Source organism: Loxodonta africana, chromosome 18 (assembly GCF_030014295.1).
Source record: "Loxodonta africana isolate mLoxAfr1 chromosome 18, mLoxAfr1.hap2, whole genome shotgun sequence".
In the NCBI taxonomy this organism is placed as follows: Eukaryota; Metazoa; Chordata; class Mammalia; order Proboscidea; family Elephantidae; genus Loxodonta; species Loxodonta africana.
This window is the reverse complement of record NC_087359.1, coordinates 62475830-62502235: the sequence shown is the minus strand read 5'-3', so window position 1 is coordinate 62502235 and position 26406 is coordinate 62475830. Positions and strand designations below refer to the sequence as shown.

The following is a 26406-nucleotide window of genomic DNA, read 5'->3' as shown; positions in this document are numbered from 1 at the left end:
GCATGCCAACGGGCACAGGACTGGGCACCATTTCTTTCTGTTCTAAGTGGGGTTGCCATGAGCTGCAGCCCACTCAGTGGCAACTAACAACATCCTAACACTTTTAGGAAAGTATGCTACAAAAATATGAGCACAAATAAGCAAGGACTTTTACAGAACATTCACTGATGATGTGCTTTTAAGAGTCAAAAACTGGAGACAATCTATCTGGATCAGTAAGAAACCGGCTAAATAAACGACGGCGCACCTGAACTACAGAAGGCCACGCAGTCATGGAAAAGAGTTGAGTAGGCCTACATATGCTGAGGATATTGTTAAGCTGCGGAAAAAATTGCTTAATACTGATTTTTTTTTTTTTTTAATTTGCAAAGTACCTCTCCCCTCAACCCAGTACAGATAGGGAAAGTCTAGGAGAGGAGGCCTTTGATAAATTCCCGTATTGTTTTAATTTGTTAGCATGAATACTAGTATTGTAATTTAAAAACGAGTGTTATTATTGTAAGGGACGGTGGTGGTTCAGTGGTAAAGTCCTTACCTTCCCTGTGGGAGACCCAGGTTTGATTCTCAGCCAAGGCACCTCGGGAGCGGCCACCACCTGTCCATCAGTGGTGGTTTGCATGTTGCTATGGTGCTGAACAGGTTTCAGTGGAGCTTCCAGACTAAGACTAGGAAGAAAGGCCTGGTATTCTACTTCCAAACATCAGTCAATGAAAACCCTATGGCTCACAATGGCCTGATCCACAACGGATGATAGAGATGGCACAGGACCGGGAAGGGTCGCCACGAGATGGGGTCTGACTCAACAGCAGCTAACAACGGCTACTGCAGTATTTTATAAGGTAAAGAAAATAGAAGCAGCAGCCACACAGGGAACACTCAGGGCTGTCACTGCAGTCAGCTGTGAGGGCGAGGAGGCCTGCTGGGGCGAGGCTGACCCCAGCTCCTTCTGAGAAACCCCAAGGAAAGAGAACCACCATGGGCCCAGCCTGGAGACCATGAAGAAGGGCTTCCACATGCCAAACCCACCTCCTGCGCTGTACTGGGACAGGGGTTATTGATTTATTGGGACAAGTTATATTCTCTTTTGATTTCTGTGACTGACGTTTGTACAACCATTAGTAATTAAGAAACATTTTTATGATAAGTGCATTGGGAGGAGTCAAAGGGGATTGATGCTAAGGTTTTGAGGCTGAGGAACTAAGAAAAGGTGGTGCCATTTGGGAAATGGGCAATTTCAGGAAGGGTGCTGAGTTTACCTGGAGATGTTACATGTGAGAAGATGATGGGACATGCTAGAGGATTGAAGATATTGAGGGGGAGGACCAGAACTAAAAGTTTCTGGACTCTGCAGTGAATACAACAGGAAGCCCAAGACCTTGGTCGTTGCAACAGGGAAGGCTCAGGAGGAAACAAGGGTCAGTGAAAGAGACCAAGAAGTGTTGGAGCCAGTAAAGCAGGGCATAGGAGTTACCTGTTGCCTTCAAATCGATTCTGACTCATAGCCACCCTGGAGGACAGAGTAGAACTACCCCATAGGGTTCCCAAGGCTGTAATCTCTACAGAAGCAGAATGCCACATCTTTTTCCTGCAGAGTAGCTGGTGGGTTCAAACCACCAACCTTTTGGTTGGAAGCTGAGCACTTAACCATGGCACCACCAGGGCTCTTACAGAAGGAGTTAAGGGAGAATTCCTAGGGGAAGGGGAAGACTCATCAAATACATTGAAAGTGAAAAGAGAATCAGAGTTCGGGAGATCAGCAGTGAACTTTAGAAGTTTCAGTAAGGTGGCTGAGCCTGAAGCTGAATTGCCTAGGAGGAAATGTGTGTGAGGGGTGGAGGCATGGCCTCAGAGCTTTTGTCTGAAATGGTAACAAAAGCACCACACAGGAGCAAGGAAAGTGTGAAGACCCCTGTTGGCTCCTGCTCCTGCAGTCGGAGCGGGGGAAGGAGTCAGGCTCTGAGGAACTGGGATAGAGTAAGGATAGACGCCAGGGACAGAGAGATCTCGGGAAGTTGGTATGGGGGAAGGTGGCTTGGATTTTGCAGTCCTCTTCTCCAGTGAGGGATGTAAGCAAGTGATTGAAGCTGTTGGGGACTCAGTTTCTCATGACCAAAGTATCAAAACAAATATAGCACCCAGTCCATATGCTCCAGCTCTGAGCTTCTCAACTGGACAGCTGGGGCCACAGCGGCAGGTGCCCAGCAAGTGCTGATACTGAATACTGACCCTTCAGCCTTGGAGTATTAGAGGGGTGGCATGGGCTGGAGCAGCCCAGTCCCCAGGCCCATTGCCTCTGTCCCCAGCAGCCTTTTCTATTTACTTGTCCAAGTGTGCTGCTGGGGGTGGAGGCAATGGGAACACAGATGTCATCATTTCTGTGTGTTTCAAGTCCTGAAAACGTTGGGAAGACATGTTAGGCCTGGGGTATGATTTGGGGCTCGTGGGGATTTCCAAAGGAGGATCAGCTTCTTTTCAAATGTTGCCCAAGTTCCCCTCTCCCCAGGCGAGCGACACCTTTTTGTTCTTGATATACCTGTCTTGTACCAGGGGTTACTCATCAGAGTTCTCTTGTACCCTTTCCAAAGGAGCCGATCCAGGAGGTGGCCTCCAGGGTTATTCGCACAGAATTGGGCTGGCAGTTGAGGTGCTATTGTTGAAGAATGGGTGGTAGGCTTCAAATAGGCCTGTGCTCTCTCCTGTGTGAAGGTGACATTGTCAAGTTCTTCCCTCCCCCTCTACAGTCAGAAAAATGTGCAGCTTTCGAACTGACCTCTGGGAAACCCTGAATTCTTCAGTGGTGTTCTGGGCTGGGGTGGGCGGAGGGGTAAGGAGCTCTACAAAGGTGTGACTCTAACTTCACTTTAAAATACATACAGGTAGTCCCCGATCACTACGTAGCCAAGTCATGACAAACGACACGACTGTCTCTTTTTTTGGGTACATCTTGTTGTTAGTAATGTGTACTACATAGGATGTTGCAGCCTATAATTTGTTGATGTTACTCTTAGGTGTTCATTCACAGATGTTCAATGTTATGATTTATAAAGATACTGAAAATAAAAGGCAATAATAATGAAAATTAAAAAAAAAAATGAGGTATTTGACTTGAACCAACTTACGATGGACTCATCAGAATGGAACCCCACAGTAAGTTGGGGACTACCTGTATTTTAAACCTATTCTAAAAACTGACAATTAAAAGGTGTGATAAAACAGCACACATCCTCAAATTTGTTACATGCACAATTTTAAGAGGTTGGATGTCTCCCCCGCCACCTCCAGGTATTAGCGGGGGTGCCAGGCCTGCTCCCGTTCTTAGAAGACATCAGGATACAGTGTCCTACCCCCTCTGTTTCACTGGAGACTATCTGGGATTGGAAGGACAGCTGTTTTAAACAAAACCAAACTGATACTACTGGTAAGTAGTTAGCTGGATTAAATCAAGACTTCTCTAGTCTGTGCAACCAAAGCAAAATACAGAGATAGATTGGATGCCGGAGTACTTATCCATAACCTTAGACTTAAAATGCTTTCTGTTTACTGAAATAGTTTTAATGTTCTCACTGATTTGCTTTGGAAAAGATCTGAACTTATAAAATATACTAATAAAATACTTTTATCTGTTTTGTATAGTGGGGGTCCCATGTAAAATTTTCTCCTAAGTTTGAAAACCCACTGGCGTAATACAAGCAGCATGGATGCTGAAATCAGATTTGGGTCAAATCCTGTCTCTGCACTTACTAGCCACAGAGCCTTGGGCATGTCATTTACCTCCTCCGAGCCTCCAGGTCCTCCACCACAAAATGGAGTTAATCAGACCTATGGAAGGGGGTTTTGATTTGATGAAATATCATGAAGTATCTGGACACATAAATAGTAATAAGTTTCCTTTCTCTTCCCACCCTTTATTGACATGTTTTTTCCAGGAACATGTACAGGTGACACAGTATCTCCTGGGCCCTCTGTCTTAGTTACCTAGTGCTGCTGTAACAAATACCACAAGTCAGTGGCTTAAATAAATTTATTTCCTCACAGTTCTGGAGGCTGCAAGTCCAAATCCAGGTCTCGGCCATGTGGATTGTTTCCTATCCATTGCCCCGGGCACTCCTTGGTCCCTTGACGATCCTCACACGGTATCTGTCTTTCCCAAGCACATGCCTGTGTCTAACCTGTTTTTTTATAACTCAGAAGTGTTTAGATTTAGAACTCACCCTACTCGGGTATGAGCCAGGTAACATAATAAGGAAAATCCTATTTCTAAACAGGATCACATCCACAGGTACAGGGGTTAGGATTCCAATACATAGTTTTGAGGACACAGTTCAGTTCAGAATGCCCACTCAGTCCCCTCATGATCAAGGAGACCGTGTGTGTGTCAGACAGTAAGCTGGGGTCTGCAGCCAAGGCTCAGAGCTGAGCCAAGTGGGACCAGGGGACCTTAACAACCATCAGTGCCATCTTCTTGCCAGCTCTGCTAGCCAGCCACAGAGACACACTTGGGGCTTGTGGAGGACAGCGTTGTAGATGCACAGGTGTGAGTCTGAGGTTGTGAGGGTGTCTCTGTGGGTGAACTGATGTCTTCTTTATGCAACATCTGATATTTTTTTCCATTTGCTTGCTAAAGCCCTTCGGTGGCTGCTCCAGCCAGCCCAGTCACGGTCCATTATTTTGTGAAGGCCCCTGTGGACTGTGGGCTCCTCAGCAGCTGGTACAGTTCCCCTTTTCTTGAGAAGTCCCCTTCCCATCAGCAGAAACCAAGCAAGCGGAAGAAGCTGGTTTCCCGCTGCCATTTCACCTAGTACCCCTGAAAGTTGCGGCCCACTTTGCAAATACTTTTCTTGGCCCCAGAAGTAGAGGGAAGTTTGTGGAGCAGCTACTCTTCACTTCTCACTCGTTGAAAAATTACCCAAGACGGAAGGAGGCACCACAATTGTGCAAATTCCATTTGATTACTGAGCAGAAGCTACCAGAGCCCTCAGATGAAGTGATAAACATTCCCAGGGGACAAAGCATTTCACACTATTTTTATTTTAAAATCACTGCATTCTCAGAATCGACCTCCCTGAAGGGGACTGAGCGAGCCAAATACAGTGATATTTTTGTCACTTTCCAGCCAATTACGGGGATTTAGCTGGCCTTGGAAAAGGTCTAAACTTCTCTGAAACAGCTTGTGATCCTCAGTCTTCCCAGTTAGGGGTACTTGTTCCAGCATAATCTTGTTAGGAGTTTTTGGGCACTGTGTGTCAAAACAACAACAAACAAAAACAGCCAACAAAAAATAACAGAGTGTGGGCAGGAGTTCTGTGGCTTTCAGGAGTGGGCAGCTGAAGGTCTGTGTGGACACCAGACACCACACCTAAGGAATTTTTGGGAAGGAAGCCTGTGGCAACCTTTCCGACTTGCCTTTGGAGGAAACGTGCCACATTTTCCACAACAGGCACCCCAGCCAGCACCACCGGGAGGGAGATGCTTTCCACTCAGTGTCTGCAGCTTATCCCTAAATGCTACGGAAACGGCGGCTGCCAGCGCAAGGGGAATACAGAAACGGAGAGGCTTTTAGAAGTCTTGAGTCATTTGGATATCACGATCATGACCTAAAAAGGCAAAGACTAGACATTCAGATGCTGCAGATGCAGAGTGCACATGAACAGCAGGACATTTAGTCACTTCGCCATTGCATTAAAGCCCAGGAAGAACAAGCCAGCCACCTGGCTGTCACACGCCACCACTTAAGCAGCCATGGGTCCCAGCTGGCGCTTGATAATGAAGACACTGCACAATTCACCCCGCATGGAGGCTTACAGGGCACATGCACATGTGTGGTCTTGTGTGACCCTCACAGCCCTGCTAATTACAACACCCTTTCACAGATACTGAAAACTGAGGCTCAGGATATATGACTTGCCCAATGCCAAAGTGCCAGAACTAGGCCTGGAAGCCAGGTCTTTTGTGGGCTGCTTTCATTCCAAGTGGACACTGTCTCCATCTCTGGCTGCTTCCCATTACCTCCCACACGTAGGTGAGCGGGAAGAGGTCTTGGTAGGTACATTGTTTCCTGCTGCCCCTCTAGGTGGGTTACATGGAAGTGTTTCTTTTCTCATCAGATTGATCCCTGGCTGCCCTATGAAAGTGGGGAGCTGGTGAAAATAAAGGAATGGAAGCTAGGTACCGATCTCGAAGCCGAGCGGGTGGAAGCACTGCAACAGATTTTCCACTGCTGAAAGAAACATCAGAGCTCCCAAAGAGCTCTCATTGCACAATGCCCACTCAGTTATTACGGAAACAGGATGAACTGGCTGTACACAGGACGGCCATCACCTGGCAGGCACAGGACAAGCAGGCCGTGATTGGAATGGTGGGGTGGAGAGGGGAAAGTCAACAGAACAGAGATTCAGAACACAAGAAGGGCTCCAAATCGGAAGCAGACACTCTACACACATTTACAGAAAGGGCTTCCTCTGCCGCCGGACAGGCCAGGCCTCTCCTCACGAGCCCCACGTCCTACTCCTGTGCGCCGTTTCCTCAGACTGTCAGCGAGGAGGGCCATCTTCCGGGAGAAGGGCAGAGGCCCAGAGGGAGCCTGGGGTCCACAGGTTCATTAATGATTCTTTCCTACAGCCCATTCTGTTTTGTGTCAACAGTAGGGAAATATATTTTAGCAAATGACATCCAGTAATGCTTTAATTAACTGTAGTTTTTTGTCCTCCAATATGCACCAAGAAATCACTTCCAGATGGGGAAAATGAAAAGTATTTACACAAAAAAGCAATTGCTTTCAGGCAATGTACATCTCACAAAGGTGTAGAAGTTGGAGGTCCCCGGAGGCTACCTGTTTTGATAAATCCTAGAACGAGACTGGAGATTTTTATTTAACATACAAAATGCAAAGGCACCCTTTACATGGGCCAGTTCTTTATGTGTCCGTGTTTCCAAGGCTGTTGCTTAAATGGCCCAATGCAGTTCTAACGATTTTATTTTTAGGAACCTGACTTGGAGGAGACAAGAAGGGCGAAACATTTGATTTCGCCCTCAGGCAAGCTAGTAATTTTGGAGATTTCTCTTCTCTTCCTTGGGAAAGGAATTACATTTCCAGCTGTGAACTTTTGGCACATCCCTAACATTCTGTAAACAAGGAACAGGCTTCCTTGTCCAGCAGCAATGCAGGATGGGCCGTGTAACACCCCCACGCCAGGCGGCACCCTCGACCTGCTCCATGACCTGGGCTGCCCATAGTTGACACACTGGTCTTGTGGCGGGCTCTCCACCCTGTATGATCTGCCCTGAGGAGGCCACCCTACGCATGAGAAAGCAAGCATCCTTTCTGGGGGGTGGGAAACCTTTCTGGGCACTGGGTCTTTATTCCGTGAAACTGGAAGGAGTGACAGTAGTTAGCTTTAATCTGAGAACTGACTTTGAAGGTCACTTCCTGTCCACTGTGGCTTCTGTTCACTGTTATTGCCCAACCGAACTTTCTCCAGCCTGGGCCCTTCTGAGTCAGCTATCAGAAGTCTGTCCATTGCAGGCATAGCAGTTGTAATTCTTCATTAATTATAAATTACCAATATTTATTTTAACCACATAAAGTGACTTACAGTTGTTTTTTAAGGGACTAGAGAGAGTGGGGGACGGAACTAGTACAGTATTTAAGTTTAGCTGAATCAGAGTGGTCAGCTGCTTTCAGCAATGGTATTTCTTTACATAGTTTATTTTGAAGTGACAGTAGTAAATAAAGGTTCTGACTGGGGCTTGGTCATCAGAACAGGAAGATCCTAGTGAGTATGGGGAGAGCTTGATTCCCGGCATGGTCTCCACCATCAACGCAAGTGTGAAATGAAAGCTGTTAGCTGTCGGCAAAGAATTTTTACCATGCTGGTACCAGGTCAATTACAGAGTGGTAACACTTCATTTAGACAACCAGAAAAATATACATTTATGAAAATGTACTACAGGGACCCCTCAAGAAAGCACATTTCTCTCTATTGCAACAATGGTTCTTAACCGGGGTGAACATCATCGTTGCCTATGGAACTTTTTAACATACCTGCCGGGCCCCACTCCATGTACTGATTCAGAATCTCCAGGCATCTGTATTTTTGAAAAGGGCCCAGGTGATGCGGACACTACCCCCTGCTGAGAGACCTGCTAGTCTCTATAGGACACACACAGCACTCAGTCTCCATCAATGAGACATTTAACATAACTCCTACTGACATCTGTTGGCTCCTTGGAGATTCCTGACAACATAATAAATCAGGAAAGCAACTCCTCTGGCTGTGACCACCAACGGGGAAAACAAGGCGGCCTGACATCTCAGTGCCGTTGTGGAGACGTCCAGAAAACGGCTCATCAAGAACGAACCAGAAAGAAAAGTGCGGATCTATAAACACTGAGAATGACAAGAACCAGGACGGGAGTCACTGGCTCTCCCGGCTCCCCCAGGCCGATGACAAGACGGCGAGATTGCCGGCTGTGCTGTTTGGAGGCAGGCCCACCACCCCTTTCCGGAGTGGGGCAGAGAACGCGAACTTCAATTAGCGCTGCCTGTAAACCTTACCAGAGCAGCAAGAGGCTGTTCCTGAAGAAGGAAATCTCTCGACTGAGCTTCCCAGGTGCTCTCCCAAGCGTCTCCATCCCTTTTCTTATTTAGCAATCTTGTCCTGAGAGAGCTCAGCTCAAGGCCACGCCTCCTTCTTCACCACTTAAATGCTATTTTCTTCTCGGTGTTCTGGACTTTGAGATGCTCAAAACATAAGCGTCACACTGACTAGCAAGACAAGGCTGGAAGTCAATGACAAAATGAGGCCCTGGATCAAAGCTGTGGCTGAAGAGGCTGAGGATGAAGGGAGGGGCATAGTGGACAGTGGTTATATCGGGAAAACACGGAGGGAAGAAATAGTCCATTTTTCTGGTCGTATTTTCAAATCTTAATGCTTTCTGCTGTATGGGTGTCATGAGCTTTATGGGTTTTCAGAAAACTTTACCATGTTCACAATATTCATTTCTGAGTCCGACTTGGTATGCTGACTTTACCCCGAGTGAGGGCTGTTGTGTACATTCTCTGTGAACAGCTCACCTTCCTTCTCAGCTCTCCCCTGTACCTGGCCACCAACTAGAATCCTGAACTCATACCTACACCAACAGCAGCCGCTTGTGGCCACAGTCAGCCCAGACGGCGCACCAAGTGAGGGACAGCGCTGCCTGCTAAGCTGCCTACCGTCCTGGCGCTGGAAGAGGATGGAAGCAGTTCTACGTGGTAAATCTCTTCTGCAAAGCTCTGCTGGCCCACCAGGCCAGGGTGGACAAGCCAGGGCCCAGGGTACACTGGGGGCTGTGCCAGTTCCCAGCCTGGTGTTTAAGATCCATGTTCCATTTCTAGGGTGTCCGTGGACTGGTTATTTTCCAGTAGGAATCAGGTGATGTGTCACCAAGCTGCACATGGCCCTTGCTGTTTCAGGACTCTGGAACGTATGCTGGATTTGAAAATGAACAGGCAGGAAGGGGACTAGCGGGCATAGGCCTCCTGGGCTTTTCCACAGCTTCATCTGAGGAGAGACTCTGTGACATTTTCCCAGGAAAGCTTCCCAGCTTCCTTCAGACAGGCAATCGTTCCCCTAGAAGTCAGGAGCCGTGTGGGAATAAAGAAACGGTGAAAATAATCTGCTTACATCACCCAGTGCATGTGCCACGCAGAACCCTCTCTCACAGTCAGATGTGAGGCTGCTCCCATCCAGGTCAAAAGCCCCATGGCAGGTAGGACACCGGGCTTCCAGGGCCTGGCGCATACAGCCTCCTGGGTGAGAGACACAGAGGGGCTCTCTCCCTGTAGGAGCATACAGACAGGGAACTGGTGGTTACTGAGAAATGAGGAGAACACAGGGATAACTTGGCCACATCATGAAAAGAACCAGAAGCAAAATACGTACGCTGGGATTTACATGGGAGAGTGCTCATACCTCCACGCCCTTCATAAAGAAAGGCTGGTTTCCAGAGCCTGCAATCTGCTACCTCATGAACTCAGGCCCTACAGCCAAACGCAGGGAGGGAGAGGTAAAGTCTCAGGGTTTTGGCTGCGGAGGTAACCTCAAACGGTAGCAGATGGAGGAAGGGGTGAGAGCCAGGCTTCTCACCTAGCTGCCTGCATGGCCCAAGGGTGGCTGCAGAGGCGAGGCTATAGGAGTTGGTGAACATCCGACCAGGTAGGAGCAGCCAGGGAACAGCAGCTGAGCCATAGCAGGCTGAAAGCCACCGCTGCCTCTGCTTCAGAAATTAGAGATGACCTCAACAGCTTTTTTTCACAGCCCAGCCCTTACTCCGCTTCTCTAATTAGGGCAGGAATTAAAACAGGGCATGGCAGAAATGTACTAACAATGTCCCAGGAAGTCTCGGAACTGACAATCTGAGAGTCAAGGGGAGGATGGGAGAGGCCAGTGGGCTTCTGGGGAACTGGGTGCTGAGGGTCACCAGCCTGGAAATAAAAGGCCCCCTGTGTTTCCTACAGTCTCTTTTTAATTAGTTTCTCTAGTTTCCGGATGCGAGATGATTCCTGTTCGGGAGTGGGAGCCATCAGGGACAGCGAGCTGGAGCCTTCTGCCCCCGAGGGCGGGGTGGGGAGCCTCTGGCGGAAGAGTTCCAGCATGCTGCTCTGCTCGCTTCTCTTCAGCCCCTGAGGTGGAGGAGAAAGAACCACCATGAAGTCTGGGCCCCAGAAGCAGGGAAAAGTTCCGTTGTGGACCCGCTGTTAGCGGAGGCTCTGCAAACAGCACAATTGCTCTAGGCTGAGAAGTAACACTCTCTTCAGAGGAGTTACCAGCCCTGGCAAGTAGCCTGGGAGAAAAGCCAGAGGTTCCAAGCACAGGAAAGGAAGAAGGGGTCAAGAGAAAAAAAGACAGGTAAAAACTGTGGGGAAGGTAACACTCCCGTTGCTCACTCTACGCCCTTTACCCCAGCCGGGGCGGGCAGTGGAGGTGCTACCGGAGTCATCAAGTTTATACACCCAAGACCCTTCTCCTCAAAAGGCTTCTTAGAGTCTGGTTTGCAGAGTGGGTCAGGCGTATGCATTCTGAGACCATCTCCTGCGCCCCTACCCCCAGTTGAGAACCAGAGTCTGAGCAGGATGAGCTGGGGCAGACACAGGACCCTGAGCTAACCTTCATGTCCAGTATCTTCTGGAAGGTTTCTGTGTTGCAATCTGTAAGAAGTTTGATGTAGTTGTCCACAAACACCACTGGCGGCTCATGAGGTGCCATCACCACCTACCAAGTGGGAGAGACAACTCATGGTCAGTGGGCAGGGGGTCATCTCTCCTTAACTTCAAGCTGATCACAAACAGATTCGCTGACTCATAAATACCACCTGGGGTGATTTTAAAGGTTCAGATTTCTATGTCCCTCCTCTGAAGATTCTTATTCAGTAGGCCTGGGTGGGGTTTCACGTGAATTTTAAATGTCAGGACCACTTGGCAAACACTGTGTCAGAGGGTCTCCTTTTTGGGACATTTCCTGGGTATGACGTGGTACCTGCTCCTTCTGCCCTGACATAACATTATTGCTGAGAAATGGGTGGCAAAAGGAACCAACTTAAGTGGATTTTCTCAAAAGCAAAAATCCAGAAGCTGCCTCACACTTTTGAAGGCTTAAAATCTAGAACGTCATTTAAACTTTCAATTAATACACAAACAGAAGGAAAGTAATGGCACAGCGATCCTCAAATTCATGTCTCCTTGGTTTTGGAATGCAGCCTCTGATTTTCTTCCACCAGCAGGCTGATTTTGTTTGAATCCCTGAGAATGTACCAGTGTGTGGCAAGGAGTAGTTCACTCAGAAATCCTCTGCAGATTAATTCCCAAACCATTATGTGCTCTTCTTTCCCAGTAAGGAAACCAGCTGGGTAAGAAAACAACTAGGCTACTTCCAATTTCCTGGGCCGTGAGCACAAGGTCTGTGCAGCCACTCTCACCTGGGCCCACTGGCGCCGGGCTCCCGCTGCTGCTTTATTCCGGCCGTTATTTCAGTCATTCTGTTTGTGACACAGACCTGGAGAGCCTGCTGCAGGCCCTGGGCTTTTAAAACCCCTTCACGGGAGTACTACTTGCCCTCTAGCCATCCCCTCCCTTCCAAGTAGGCCCCTCTTCCTTTTTAACAAGCCCAGGTGGAGATCAGATGCTCAGAGCTTCAGACAGTCTCAGCATCATCACTCCAAGTACAATATTTTGTTAAATGGAGCTTTAAAAAAATAAACCCGTCCGCTGATTAGATGCAGTGACTGCAACATCTGTTCCAAGTTTTTTTTAAAGCGGCCAAGTATAGAAAGCAAAAGCAGCTTATGTGGAAGGTGGTGCCTGATAGCAGGGGCTGAAACTCCTGGGAGAAGCAAAGGGATCCCTGACTTACACACTGATTCACAGCTGCAACGCCATATAACTTCCAATGTTGGCCAAATCCTATGACAAAGGATCTCATCACAACAGAGAATTTATTTGTCAGAATTACTGACTCCAAGTCCACTGACTTTCAACAATACTTGATGAAGCCAAAATCCAGTCCACCCAAGAATGGGGGTCATCCTCTGGGACGGCTGGGGACAGGCCCTAACCCATGCTTTCAAAACCAACATGCCTTGGAGTAAGCAACCAAATAAGCAGCCCCTGTTAACAGAAGCCCCAAGGAAGACACTGCCATCAATCACCTTGAGGATCATCTCGGCCCGGGTCATGCCTTTCACAACGATTTTGGTGTAACTGGCAGGGGCTTTCCTCACCACCTGTGAGCCGATGGAGGGTAGGTCGAGCAGCACCATCTTCAGGGAATGGGTGTCCAGCAGCAGCTGTGGAGTGAAGCAGAATATTACTTACCAGCCACTTCGTATGGACACAACACCTGGAGGACACATGCTGATTACAAAGTTTTTTCTGACTGTAAATGTAATACGTTCTCGTTGCAGAAAATTTGGAAAATAAACAAATGCAAAAGAAAAAAGTTATTTTAATTCTTGTCACGTCACCCAGGAAAACAAACCTCAGTTAAAGTTGGTATAATGCCTTCCTGTCTGTATGTGTATAAAAAATCAATCTAGAACTAAAACTAAACGATACTGTGTATACACAGTACTGTAACTTGGTTTTCCCATTTAATATAGGAAGTCTTTTAAAAAATTCATGGTTTTTAATAGTTATACAGTTCTCTATAGTGTGTGTGGATGTATGTGTGTGTCTAACTTTAAAACATTTAGCCACTGGCTAGAAGAGCCAGGGGGTGGTCTGTGGTGCAATGAATTGCTTAAAATGGCCCTTCTAGCCAGTCTTTGTAACTCCCACGAAACGACTGGGTGGGACTATGCATATAAGGTGCTTGTGGCCCACCAAGGGGACTGGATAGCTTGCTAATAATGTAAATAAGGTTCAGGGTGGGACCATGCAAATAAGGTGTATGGAGCCTTAACGAGAGGACTGGTCAGTTTTGCCATCCTGCTAGGCTTAAAGGGAGACGTGGAGAGGGAGAGAGGAGCTGTAACTTGGAAGACAGCAAGAGACGATGGCTCCAGATGGCAGGAGACAGGCGAGAGGCAGTTGTGGTGAGACTTCCTCACCCATGGAACTAAGAATTGTAACACTTTGTCCAAGAAGGCCCCCAGCAGGGCCCAGAGGCAGAGGGCGAGAAGCAGCTGTCGTGATTGAGGAACGGAGCCTAAGTTGTTCCTGTTAACTTTCAAGTTGATCTCAATCCCGAGTTGAGCCCTGTTACTTCTCTAATAAACCCTGTAATCGTGAATATAGTCTGTGAGTTCTGTGTGGCCACTGAAACAAATTATCAAACCCAGTAGAGAAGCAGAGCGCCATGGGAGAGATGGTTGGTGTCGGGTTGCTGATGCTGATGATGATTCCTCCCCATATGAAGTCAGAGGAGGGCAGGTGCCCTGACCCCAGGCTGTTATTACACCACTCCCCTATCTATTTTGTTTCTAGATTTTTACTATTGTATATCACGAATGCTGTGATAGGTAGCACTGTACATATGACTCTAGGTATATCAATGGCATGTCCTTGGGATACAGTCTCTGGGGCAGATCAAAGAATGAGGACAGTTTAAGGTTTTTGATACATGTATTCCAGCTGCTTTCCGAATGGAACGTACCTACTTACACACCTGTCAGCAATGCAGACTGCACCCTCATACCCACTGAAAGTTATAAAAATCTTACTTATTCAGTAGTCAAAACTGCTATCTCATTATTGTCATATTTTTAATTTCTCTGGATGCTAGTGAGACTTCAGGAAATTTTACTAAATTTAAACATCAGTATTCTGGCCATGATCGGCCTTTTTCTTTCTTTTTTTTTCCTTCTTGGATGCCCGTGGAGCCCTGGTAGCGCAGTGTTTAAGAGCTATGGATGCCAACTATTTGGAAGGATACCAACTTTCCTAATTGGCCAGTAAACGACAGGAATGATGGATACTAGGTCTGCCTGATCTCATTTAGTCTTCACAAGACCCTGCCATTTACTGTTCCCATTTTATAGACGAGAAAACCAAAGCTCCAAAGGTTAAATAACTTGCTACTGGCATCCCACACGGTGGAGGGGCTTAGATGATGCAGTGGACAGGAACTACAAAGGGTAGTTCTAACTCCTGCTGCCCAGGTAGATGCCACTGGGCAGTGCTGGTTCAGAGCTCACAACGTTTTCTGCTACCTCCTCATGTGCTTCTAACCTGCTGCTGCTCTTAGCAACCAGGTGGCACAGAAATGGCTGAAGCCTAGAAGGGCAAACTCTGGCCTGTTCTGTTGGTATAGGAGAATGGAACTATGCTCACCAACCAGACAAAAACAGCTGTGGGTGACAGCCCCCATTGCTGTCACTACTGCAGCTCTGATGATGCTGGTCAATCTCATGTTCAAGGCAAGATTTGCCGCATCTGCCACTGCCTGCTCCTTGCAGAAAGCCTTTCATAATTATATTAAGCAGGCACGGAATGGGATTGCCACTGGCCCCACAACACTGCACCCTCAGATTCTCCCTGTACTTTGCTTTAGACAGGAAAATTAACAACTAAAGATAAACTCATTTATAAGATAAGATAAACACTATAAATCTAATGGTTATGATGACTATAATTTTGATGGTGGTATAAAAATATGGGAAAGTCATTAATGTTTGACTTGGAATAACTTGGCCGGAAATGCTACCCTCAAACAATGCTGAGAAAGGCTGCACTGAGGAAAGAACGCTTTCATGCAGTGACGTATTTAGCCAAAGGCCTAATTCTGCAGGTCACTCAGCTGCAAGCCAGCCAAGTACCAGGGCGTTTTGGACCATTCTGGGTTTCCAGAGATGAAAATTCTTACTACCCTGCCGTCTGTTTTTTGAAAAGGCCATGGGCTCACAGAGAAAGGTACCCGAGCATCCAGGGAGAGCCTGGCATGGAGAGCCTGAGGGCCACACAAAGAGCTCCGCATTAGAACACTGCACCCGATTCCACACGGCGACACCCACAGCCCACTGGACCTGATTACTGCTCTTCCTCAGAGAGAACCTGGCACATAAGTAAGTATGCTAAATTCCAGGTGGATTAAAAATCTTGATAGAAAAAGAAAAACTTACAAACTTTAAGAAGAAAATACAGAGCTTATTTTTTTTTATGGGAGGAGAAGAATGTCCAACTAGGGAAACACTGAAAAATCTACTACCTTAAAATAAAATTAAGTTTCTATCAAAAGACACATAAACAAAGTAAAAAGACAAGCCACAAAACTCAAAACAATGAAGATCATGGAAGAAAGCATAAGGGCAAGCCTAGAGGCCCTAATTTATGGCATAAATTGACTAGCAAACACAATTAAAAATGCACGAACAGCAGAAGATAAACTGGCACTTCCTAAAAATTATACAGTTATATGCATGAAAAATCTCTTCCAAAAGGGTAAAAACAGAAGAACCTACAGACTGGGAAAAAATTTTTGGCAATGACACAGCTAACAAGGGACTAATCTCTAAAATTTACAGAAAACTTTAACACCTCAACAACAAAAAAGACTAATAATTCAGTTACAAAATTGACAAAGGACGTGAACAGACACTTCACCAAGAAGACATTCAGGTGGCCAACGAATACGTGAAGAGACGCTCGTGATCATTAGCCGTTACCAAATAAACCAAACTCAGCACCATCGAGTCAATTCCAACTCATAGCAGCCCTATGGAACACAGTAGAACTGCCTCTAGAATTTCGAAGGAGTGGCTGGTGAATTCAAATTGCCAACCTTTTGGCTGGTAGCCCTGGCTCTTAACCACTGCGCCACCAGGGCTCCCATTAGATATTGGACACAAATCAAAATAACAATGAGCTATTATTTTACCCTGGCAATAATGGCAATGATCAAAAAAACACAAAACAACAAATCCGGTGAAGGTGTGCGGAGACTGGAACTCTCATACATTGCTGGTGGGACTGTAAAATGGTACAACCACTGTAGAAAATGGTATGGCGCTTTCTTAAAAGTTAGAAATAGAGATACCATAGGATCCAGCAATCCCACTTCTAGGTACGTATCCTAGAGAAATGAGAGCCCTCACACAAACAGACATATGCACACCCATGTTCACTGCAGCATTATTCACAAGAGCAAAAAGATGGAAACATCCTAAGTGCCCATCAACAGATGAACAGGTCGACAAACTATGGTACATACACACAATGGAATACTATGCAACGTTAAAAAATAACGATGAATCTGCAAATCATCTCATAACATGGATGAACCTGGAGGACATTATGGTGAGTGAAATAAGTCAATCACAAAAGGATAAATACTGTATGAGACTATTGTCATAAAAAGTCAAGAAAAGTTTTTTTTTTTTAAAAGAAAAGCCACAAACTGGGAGAGGATATCTGCAATATTGACAAAGGAGTAATACTCAGAATACATAAAGATTTCTGCAAACCAGTAGGAAAAATACCAATAGCCCCAATAGCAATGACAACAACAACAGGGTAAAGAATGTGAACAGGCAATTCACAAAAGAGAAAACTCAAATGCCCCAAAAGTGTATGAAATGATGCTTAACCTTATTAGTAATTTGGTAAATGCAAAATAAAGTCATAATTGTATCCCATTTTACAACCACCACATAGGCAAAAGTAAAAAGTCTGATAATACCAGTACTGGCACGGACATGGTACAATGAAATTCACAATTGTGAGGAGAGCATAAGTTAGTTCAAACACTTTGCAGGAAACCTAGTAATATTTTCTCACTGGAAGACACACGTATCCCATTACAAAACATTTATATCTTTTGGAGAAATTCTTGCCCATGTAAAATAATGCTCCTTGCATCATTGTTTGTAAAAGCAAAAAACTGGAAATAATCTAAATGTCCATTAACAGTAGAATGGATAAACAAATGGTAGTATATTCATGCAATACAATATGATAGTAAAGTTAAAATGAATGAACTCAAAACGACATCTATCAACATGGCTAAATCTCAAAAACACATTACGTTGGGCAGAAAAAGCAAGCGGTGAAGTGATATGTATAGTACCATTTACATAAAGTTTTAAAATATGCAAAACAAAACTATAGGTCATTTATGAATATATATACACATGTAACATATCAAAACACATATGCAAATGATAAAAATCAAAATCAGAATAGTGGTTACCTCTGGGCAGAGCGGGAGGAGAACGGCAGGGATGGACTCACAGGGGGCTTCAGCAATAACTATAATCATTGACTTCATATAAAAAAGAAAATATCTAACACAAATGTGGAAACATGTTAAGATTTTACTGAGCTGTGTGGTGTGTTGGTTTTATTTACATTACTTTCTATATTTCTATTTGCTGGAAAGATTTCATAACTTGGGGTTGCCATGATTCAGGACTGACTGGACGGCAAGTGCTTTTTTTTTAAACTTGAGGCCTGATGAGGAATCAACTTTGCCTTCCACGTAGCAAATTTTGAAAGGCTTGTCAAAATAGAAGTCATGTCTCTGCATTTATTAGTTGGTATGAAAAATTATTATGTTTGAAAACATATGGGAATATTTTCTACTTCCCAGAGATATACTATAAGCATAAATAATTGAATAGTCTTAAGTGTTAGAAGAGTTTTGAACGAACCAAACATAATTCTCTAGCATCCCCTATATCTAAGGAGATATGACATTTTCATCCCCTGGACAGTCACAATAAAATTCTGTCCTCACTAGACAGCTGAACACATGAAAACCATGGTCTCAGGTTTTATCAAGGGCAATTCAGTCAGAAAAGGCGGGAGCGAGTCTGACAGACTTGGCAGCTGTCTATAGGAAGTGAAGGCAAAAGGTCCCATTTATCATGAAAATCTGTTTGTTTTCTTGTTTGAAAACAGTTGTTCATCTCCATAGGCATGGGGCATCGGGCAAGAGGTGGCCATCACCACATTCATTTGAGCCTCAGGGGTAACTTTGGGGTGGTGTGGGCTATCTGATGTCACTGATAAGCTACTGGGGTGCAAGGTTGGCTAGTATGCTATGCCCATGAAAATTCATCACCCAGCAACAGAAACATTTGAGGGGGACCCTTTCTATTTTCAAAGACCTTTCTGCAATTCTTGAGGGACATCATGGTTCTTAGTAGCAATGAAAATCTTAAGTAGATATAATAAAGGCACACGCCTAGAAGGCAAAGAACCATATATGCTCTGAAAAGTTCTGCAATGTGGTGGCACAGAAGAGACAGTTCAAGATAGGAGGACCAAGGTGGGGACGTACCTTGTTTCTTTTCTCTTTCTTTTTTTCTGGTTTAGGTATAACTTTAACACGGTAGTGCACAAATGCCAAGTATACAGCTTGATAAAATTTTATATATGTATTACTCTCATGTAACTACTGCTTAATTCAAGATATAGAACATTTCTAGTATCTCAGAAGGCTCCTTCATGCCCTCTTCAGTCAATGCTCTCTCCTTCTCAACAAAGTTAACACTCTTCTGCCCCCCATTACCAGTTTACTGCTCATAAACCTGCTATGGACATTCTTGTATGCCTTTTGGTGGTCATAAGCACTCATTTTTCTTGGGGAGAATTGGTCCAAGGGTAGAACTGCTGGATCACAGGGTAGGTTTAGTTTTAGCAGATATTGCCAAAGGGTTTTCCAAAGCGGTTGTGCTAATTTCCACTCTCACCAGCCACGAACGCAAGTTCCGCTTGCTCCGCAACCTCACGAACACTTGTCAGTTGCTTTAATCTCATTCTGGTATCACTGTGGTTTTAATTTGCATTTTCCTGATAATTAATATGTTTACTGACCTTTTGAATATTTTCTTTTTTAAGTGCCTACTTAAGTCTTTTGTCATTTTTCTATTCTTTTTCTAATTAACTTTTTGTGTATTTAGAATATGAGTACTTTGTTAGTTACATGTACTGCAAATATTAACTCCTACTCTGTGGCTTACCTTTTAACTCTCTTAAGGGTGTATTTTTGACAACATTTTACCAATCCAAAAAGAAATCTTGTACCCATTAGCATTCACTTCCCATCATTCCACCCCCTAGTTCTCGGTAACCACTTATCTACTTTCCGTCTTAAATACACCATCAAGAGACATTTAAAGAGTTTCTCCTAATCTCAAGAGAAAAGCTGTCTATATTTTACCCGTAAGCATGATGTTCACTGTCATTTTTTTGAATTAACTGATAATTTATTTTACAAGCTTGTTCAGTGTTGGTCAAAATTTCTTTTGCTAAAAAGAAATTTTTAATTTTAATGTAGTCCAAATTATCAGTCTTTTCTTTTATGGCTCACACTTTTTATGTTTTGTTTAAGGAATCTTTGGCTACCTCAAGGTCATACAGATATTCTGCTATGTTATCTTCCAGAAGCTCTAGTGTTTTACCTTTCATGTTCAGAGCTATAATCCACCTGGAATTGATTTTTAAAAATTGAGATGTAATTCACATTGCATAAAATTAATTCTTTTAAAGTAGACAATCCAGTGGTTTTTAGTATGTTGACAAAGTTGTGCAACTACCACCACTATCTAACCCCAGGACATTTTTACCATACCAAAAAGAAATCTTGTACCTATTAGGAGTCACTTCCCATTTCCCTGAGCCCTAGTTCTCGGTAACCACTTATCTACTTTCTATCTTACAAATTTGCCTATTTTGGACATTTTATATAAATGGAATCATACAATATATAGCCTTTTGTGTCTGGCTTCTTTCTTCTCTTGGCATGATGTTTTCAAGGTTCAACCATGTTATAAACCAAAAAACCCAAACTTGAGTCAGTTCCAACTCATAGTTAGCATGTATTAATACTTCATTCCTTTTAATTGCTAAGTGGTATTTCATTGTATGGATATACTAAATTTTGTTTCTTCATTCATCAGCTGATGAACATTTAGGTTGTTTCTACTCTTTGGCAATTGTGAATAATGCTGTTATGAACAAGTACATATACAAGTTTTTGTGTGAACATATGTTTTTGATTCTTTTGGGTATATACCTAGGAGTGGAATTGCTCGGTCATAAGGTAGCTATGAGTCGGAATCGACTCGATGGCAGTGGGTTAGTGGGTTAGTGGGTTTTGGGTTATAGTAGTTCTATGTTTAACATTTTGAGAAACTGCCAGTTTTCCAAAACAGCTATACCATTGTAAATTCCCACCAGAATGGATGAGGATTCCAATTTATCCAAACCCTTGCTGGAGTTGATCTTTATATACAGTGTGTTGTAAAGGTCAAGATTAATTTTTTTCTATACAGATATATAATTATCCAGCACTGTTTACTGAAAAGACCATCCTTTCTCTACTGAATTACAATGTCACTTATGGTATAAATCAAGTGTTACATATGTGAACTCAATTCCACTCTGCTGGCCTATCTGTCCCTTGTGCCATCCCAACTTAATTACTGTAGCCTCAAAATAAGTCTCAATATCCCGAGGTTTAAGTCCTCCAACTCTGTTTTTTTTCTTTAACATCATTTTAGCTATTCTTGGTCTTTTGCATTTCCATCTAAATTTTATAAATCAGCTTACCGATAGATACACATACATACACAATCTTATTGGGATTTTGATTGGAATTGCATTGTACGTACATTAATTTTGGAAGACTTTATATCTTTTTAATATCGGGTGTTTTAAATCTATGAACATGATCTATCCTGCCAATTTAGAAGCTCTTGTTTATCTTAATATTGAGTAGTTTTTCTGGGTAGAAGATGTGCACATTTTTTGTTAGATTTATTCCTAGGTATTTAATGTTTCTTGATGCTACTATAAATGGCTTCATTTAAAAATTTTCATTTTTAAATTGTTTGTGGCTGGTATGTAGAAATACAATTTTTAATATTGACCTTTTATCTAGCGACCTTGCTAAATTTACATTCTAGTCATTTATCTGTACATTCTTCTAGATATCATCATGCACAATCATGTCCTCTGTGGAAAATGACAGTTTTGTTTCTTCCTTTCTAACACCTTTGATTTCTTAAAAAAAAAAAAAAAATTATTTCATTTTTTGCCTTACTGCACTAGCCATGACTTCAAGGGTAATGTGGGATAGAAATGTTGATAGCAGACACTCTTGTCTTATTCTTAATCTCAAGAGAAAAGCTTTCTGTATTTTACCCTTAAGCATGACGTTCACTGTCATTTTTTTGAATTAACTGATTAATTTACTTCACAAACTTGTTTAGTGTTGGCCAGGCTTTCCATCTCCATTTATGACCCTGTCAATGGTTACAAACTCCTATGGAGTGTGGCTGTGCTTGTCTCCTCACCCTTCTGACTGAGTGTAGGAGAGGCTGTGAGCTCTCAGCAGAAAGGCTAGAAGGGTCAGGTCTTAAGACAAAGAAAAACGAATGACTGGGGAGAGAAGATATTCGAAAAGCTCTCCAGGAAGTGAAAAGTACTGTATAAGAGCAAGACGGCTCTAGTATCTGGGAAGAAGCATGCACGCGCGCGCGCACACACACACTCTCTAAAGGAAGGAGAAAGTTTAGCTTTCCCAAACATAAGTTTTGCTGTAAATCTAGAAGGAAGCTAGTTTAATTTCTGGAAGCATGCTAGTTTTGTGTCAATTCCCAAAATTTTTCTTTGGATTACACGTGTGGGGGTCGGCCACTATCATTTTTAAAAAACATGTTATCATGGAGAATTTGAAACATATATGAAGTAAACAGAATAGCATAGTGAACCCTGATGCACCGGCCACCCAGCTTCAACAACCAAAATCACTTTACCATTCTCACTTCATCTACACCTCTAATCCAGTGGTGTTTAACAGTGGGGACGTTTCCCCCCAGGGGACATTTGGCAATGTCTGGAGAATTTTCGGTTGTTATAACTGGGAGGATGCTACTGGCAACTAGTGAGCAGAGCCCAGGGATGCTGCTATACATCCTACAATACACTGGGCAGCCCCCTCAACAAAAGAGTATTCAGCCCCAAATTGGGCTGAAGTTGAGAAATTCTGCTGTAATCACTTCCTACCTCTCATTCAATATTTTGGGTATAAAATTTACACACAGACAATTCTTAAAACTGTTCAATTGTGACAAGTGGATATACCCAGGTAATCCATACCCTCTCATAAGTTTTTAAAATATATCTCTTACCAGATTCAACAATTTACCTTTTTTTTTTTTTTAAATTTGCTAAGGTTTTTGTTTTTTAAAATTTATCATGAATGAGTATCACATTTTATCAATTCATTTCTTTTTCGTTTTAGGAGTGCTTAAAACATCCCACCGCCTTTAGGAAATGTACCTAGAAGAACCGTGTCTGAGAATAACCATCCTGCTTTCTCATTTTTCTGATTGCCAGACTGCCATGACGTACACACTACCTGATTCTCTTTTTCTTTTCCATGGTGTTTGGGTTAAAAAAAAAAAATCTAAAATTTGCTTTAAACATGTTTTCTTCAGATAGGTTTGAATTATGTGAGTTTAAAAGTCAATATGGTAAATAAAGATAACAGAAAGAAAAGGAAAATAACTTCATAGACTGAAATACATTGTACAAAATATCTCAGACTCCATAAGACAGATCTCAAAGCGGCTCGAGAATGCCTGGTGTGGTGCTCTTACTGAACACAAAGGAAATGAGCCCTGAGCTGGGACGCGACTGTTCATGATCACAGGGGTCATTAACATCAGACTGGGGACTGGACCCGGGTCTCGTGGCGGCCCAGGGCCCTTCCCCTATGCCACACTGTGCTGCCTTCTCTGTAGTAAATCTGTGCAAATGGATTCTATTTCTACTGTGTGTTCAGTCATATACTACTGTGGCCGTTAAGACTAATTAACGACCTGCAAGTCCCACAGGAGTCTCTGAAATTCACAAGCCAGCATGAGGTATTACAAATGCAGGTTCGGTTCAGTTCCACACGCCCATGCAATAGCTCAAGAGGACTCGGGGGCCTGAAGATAAATAACTCACTTTACACAGTAACCAGGAAAGAATAAAGAGCAGGAAAATGTCTCCTTTCTCATTTTAGGCACAAGTATTGAAGCATAACTTAAATTTAGGTCCTAGCCCATCTGGGGCGAAGCAGAGGCAGCCGAGATTAGGCTAAATATTAGCTTTGAGTTTCACAGCTTCTGTTAAAGCTTGGATTACTGCCATTCCATGACTTGAGGCAGAATCTGTGTCAGTCTGTGAGTCTCTGTTAACTTCTTGAATGAACGTGCTTCCAGCTACAGGGTGGCTTAGGTTTCAAAGCCCAGGTGCTCAGGGCAAGCATGGACCCAGCTAAACCTGAACTTCACCTGGGAATTGTTCAAGGGCCACACTGCCCTGCCGCTCTCACTCGCTTCCTCCCTGAGGCTGGGCCTGTAAAGATACATGCTCTCCTATCGTGTTTGCCTGCGGTCTGATAAAGGAAAACTCCAGTTTCAGCACATGGTTTTCTAATTCACATCTCAAAGCAGAAGTACCCACTGGCCACACTGATATTTTTCTGAAAATACTGATTATTTGTGTTTGAGCTGATTATTTTAACATTCTTTTGAAGAACAGAAAACCTGAGGCAAACATAGGATATTAGATTCATGTGATGAAATGAAAACATGATTGTTGGACACTAAATCAGCTAGTAAGGCCTGGGCAAAGGTGAAAACTCATGGAAAACATGTTGCCAATGAATCAGCCTCGTGCTCCAGTGGCTTTGTCAAGTCTGGGGACGGAAACACAGTAACATAGTTATAGAGAACTCTAAAGCTTCTCCCAGATACAGAGACAGTAATCACTCCACACCATCTCTGATTACCCACTACAGTGAGGTGAACAGAATGAATTCCCAGTAAACATGTGCTAATGAAACTGGAGATGGCGTGTTGGGGCATTGTTCTTCTGTTTCCAATGGACAGAATTAGTTTCATGCTTACGACATGCCAGGGTCAAGAATTTCAAAACACTGAAATGCTACAGTCAGGCAGAGCCTGCGTCTGAATTCCCATAACCTCCCAGGAAGTTTTCTCAGACAACGATACTTTTGACTTTGGCTATAGCTGGTCAGCCAGTTAGCCAGCAACAAGCACTGACTCGATGTTACTGTGCAGGCCTGTGCTGAAGAGACCTCAGGGAAGATGAGAAGTGAAAGCAGAAACCAACTCCTGTCCCTGGACTCAGGAGGCTTAAAATGAGTAAGAGCTGGCATTTACTGAGGGCTTGGCATGTGCCAGACACTGTGCCACACCCTCTATGTGCATTATCTTGTTTAAGCCTCACAATGACCCTGCGAGGTGGTCTTATGATTACCCCCATTTTACAGATGAGGGAACTGGAAGCATTGGGAGGTTAAGTAACTTGTCTAAGGGCAAACAGTTGCTCCATAGCAGCAACGGCATTTGGCCTCAGGACTCTGTGGCTCCAGAGCCCATCCTCTTACTGACCACATGATACTGCCTTTTTATAACCTAGGAAGACCACTCGCTTACAAAAACAGTAGCTGCACTTAGCAGATACAAGAAGCACACTGCACTTAGCGGATAGGAGAGATTCTCAGAACTCGCACATGTTACACCCCCAGCTTGGACTCTTCATGAAGGGCCCACAATACGCCGTGGTACAGGCTAACCTGTTGTTTTACTGAGGCACAACTTGGACCAGCACAAGTGAGAGGCCAGTGTGAGGGCAAGTCACTGAGCTGGGAGAAAATGGAGCCTCTACCAAGTCAGACTGATCTGGTGTAAGACCAGCGTTTATAGAAATGTCTAGAATTATATTATTGTCTCACTTAAAATATAGTTCGAGTTCTTGCTCAGCGCTGAGGTGATACAAACTCCGAAGAGATGTCTTGAAGCACAGAACTCAAGGGAACAGAGTGGGGCTGATCAGGGAAAGCACCTCGGGTGAGGTGAGCAGAGCTTTTCCTTACCAAGAAGATAAGGCTTTCTTCGCTTGCTACTCTAAAGTCACCTCTGCCCCAGAGACTAACCAAACTGAAAAAACCAAGCCCACTGCTGTCAAGCTGCTTGGACTCATAGGACAGCTACTAAAAAAAAAAAAAATTTTTTTTTTTTTTTTTAGGGGGTCCAAAATAATCAGAGCCTTTGTGCTTGCTGCTTGTCTGCCTAGAACACCTTTCTCTCAGGTCTTTACACAAGTGGCTCTTTCTCAGGCCACAGCTCTCAGAGAAGCCTTCTCTGACCATCCAATTTAAACTCATTACTGCCTTCCACTCCTAAGAAATTTTTCCACATAACCTAGTTTTATATCCTTCAGGCTACTCCATTTCAGTCTTCTTCCAGTTTCTTTGTGAACTTGTGTATTATCTGTCTTCTTACTAGAATGTCAGCAACAAGAAGGAGAGACCTTTCTGTCTTGTTCACTGCGGTGTATACCCTGCACTGAGAACAATGCCTGGTGGTTAGTAACTACTCAACAAAAATGTTTTAAATAAATAGAAGAATGAGGCCAGGAGCAGCTAGGTTATTATACTAGTCCCAAACAGGGGGAATGAGCCCTTTTAGTTCTCCAGAGCAGACTTATATGAGAAAGGTATGGGTTTATCTATGGCAAAGCTGTAAAGCAAAGGCCCTATGCCAGCTTCACCTTACCTGTTCTGCTCCCACCATGCTAATTGGTTTGCACTTGAAGAGGTGGGTGATGAACTTGGGAATGAAGGAGCTGTGGATAAGAAAGAAGTGACCAGTTAGGCTTATTCTCTCTTAAGTAAAAAACTGTATAAACTTTCTATTCTTTTTCTTTTTTTAAGGCCTAGTTACTTCCTTACATAAGATAGATACTGTTGTTGCCTACCAACATCCATTGCCTTCTTTTTCCTCCCCAGTGAAGTCCTGGTTTTGCTTGGCTGGGGATGCTGGGAAAAGCTGATCCCATCCTAACCTATATAGGTGAGTTCTAATTAGCCTCAGCCAGGCAGAGCGTAGGATGCCTAGGTGACTGCTGCT

The 26406-nt window shown here is 43.9% G+C and overlaps 1 protein-coding gene across 7 annotated transcripts in view; it reads right to left on the bottom strand.

Moving 5' to 3' along the window:
• Positions 1-4003: 4003 nt before the first annotated feature.
• Positions 4004-26406, bottom strand: part of VPS53 (VPS53 subunit of GARP complex) — a 143908-nt gene continuing 121505 nt past the window's right edge. For all 7 annotated transcript variants that reach the window (XM_010596477.3, XM_064271508.1, XM_023556245.2 and 4 more), the window contains 4 exons: positions 26053-26122; positions 12685-12822; positions 11148-11252; positions 4004-10663 (listed from right to left, as the gene is read on the bottom strand). In XM_010596477.3, coding sequence (XP_010594779.1) covers positions 10493-10663; positions 11148-11252; positions 12685-12822; positions 26053-26122 — 484 coding nt within the window. In that variant the 3' untranslated portion in view covers positions 4004-10492. The remainder of the gene's footprint in view (positions 10664-11147; positions 11253-12684; positions 12823-26052; positions 26123-26406) is intronic.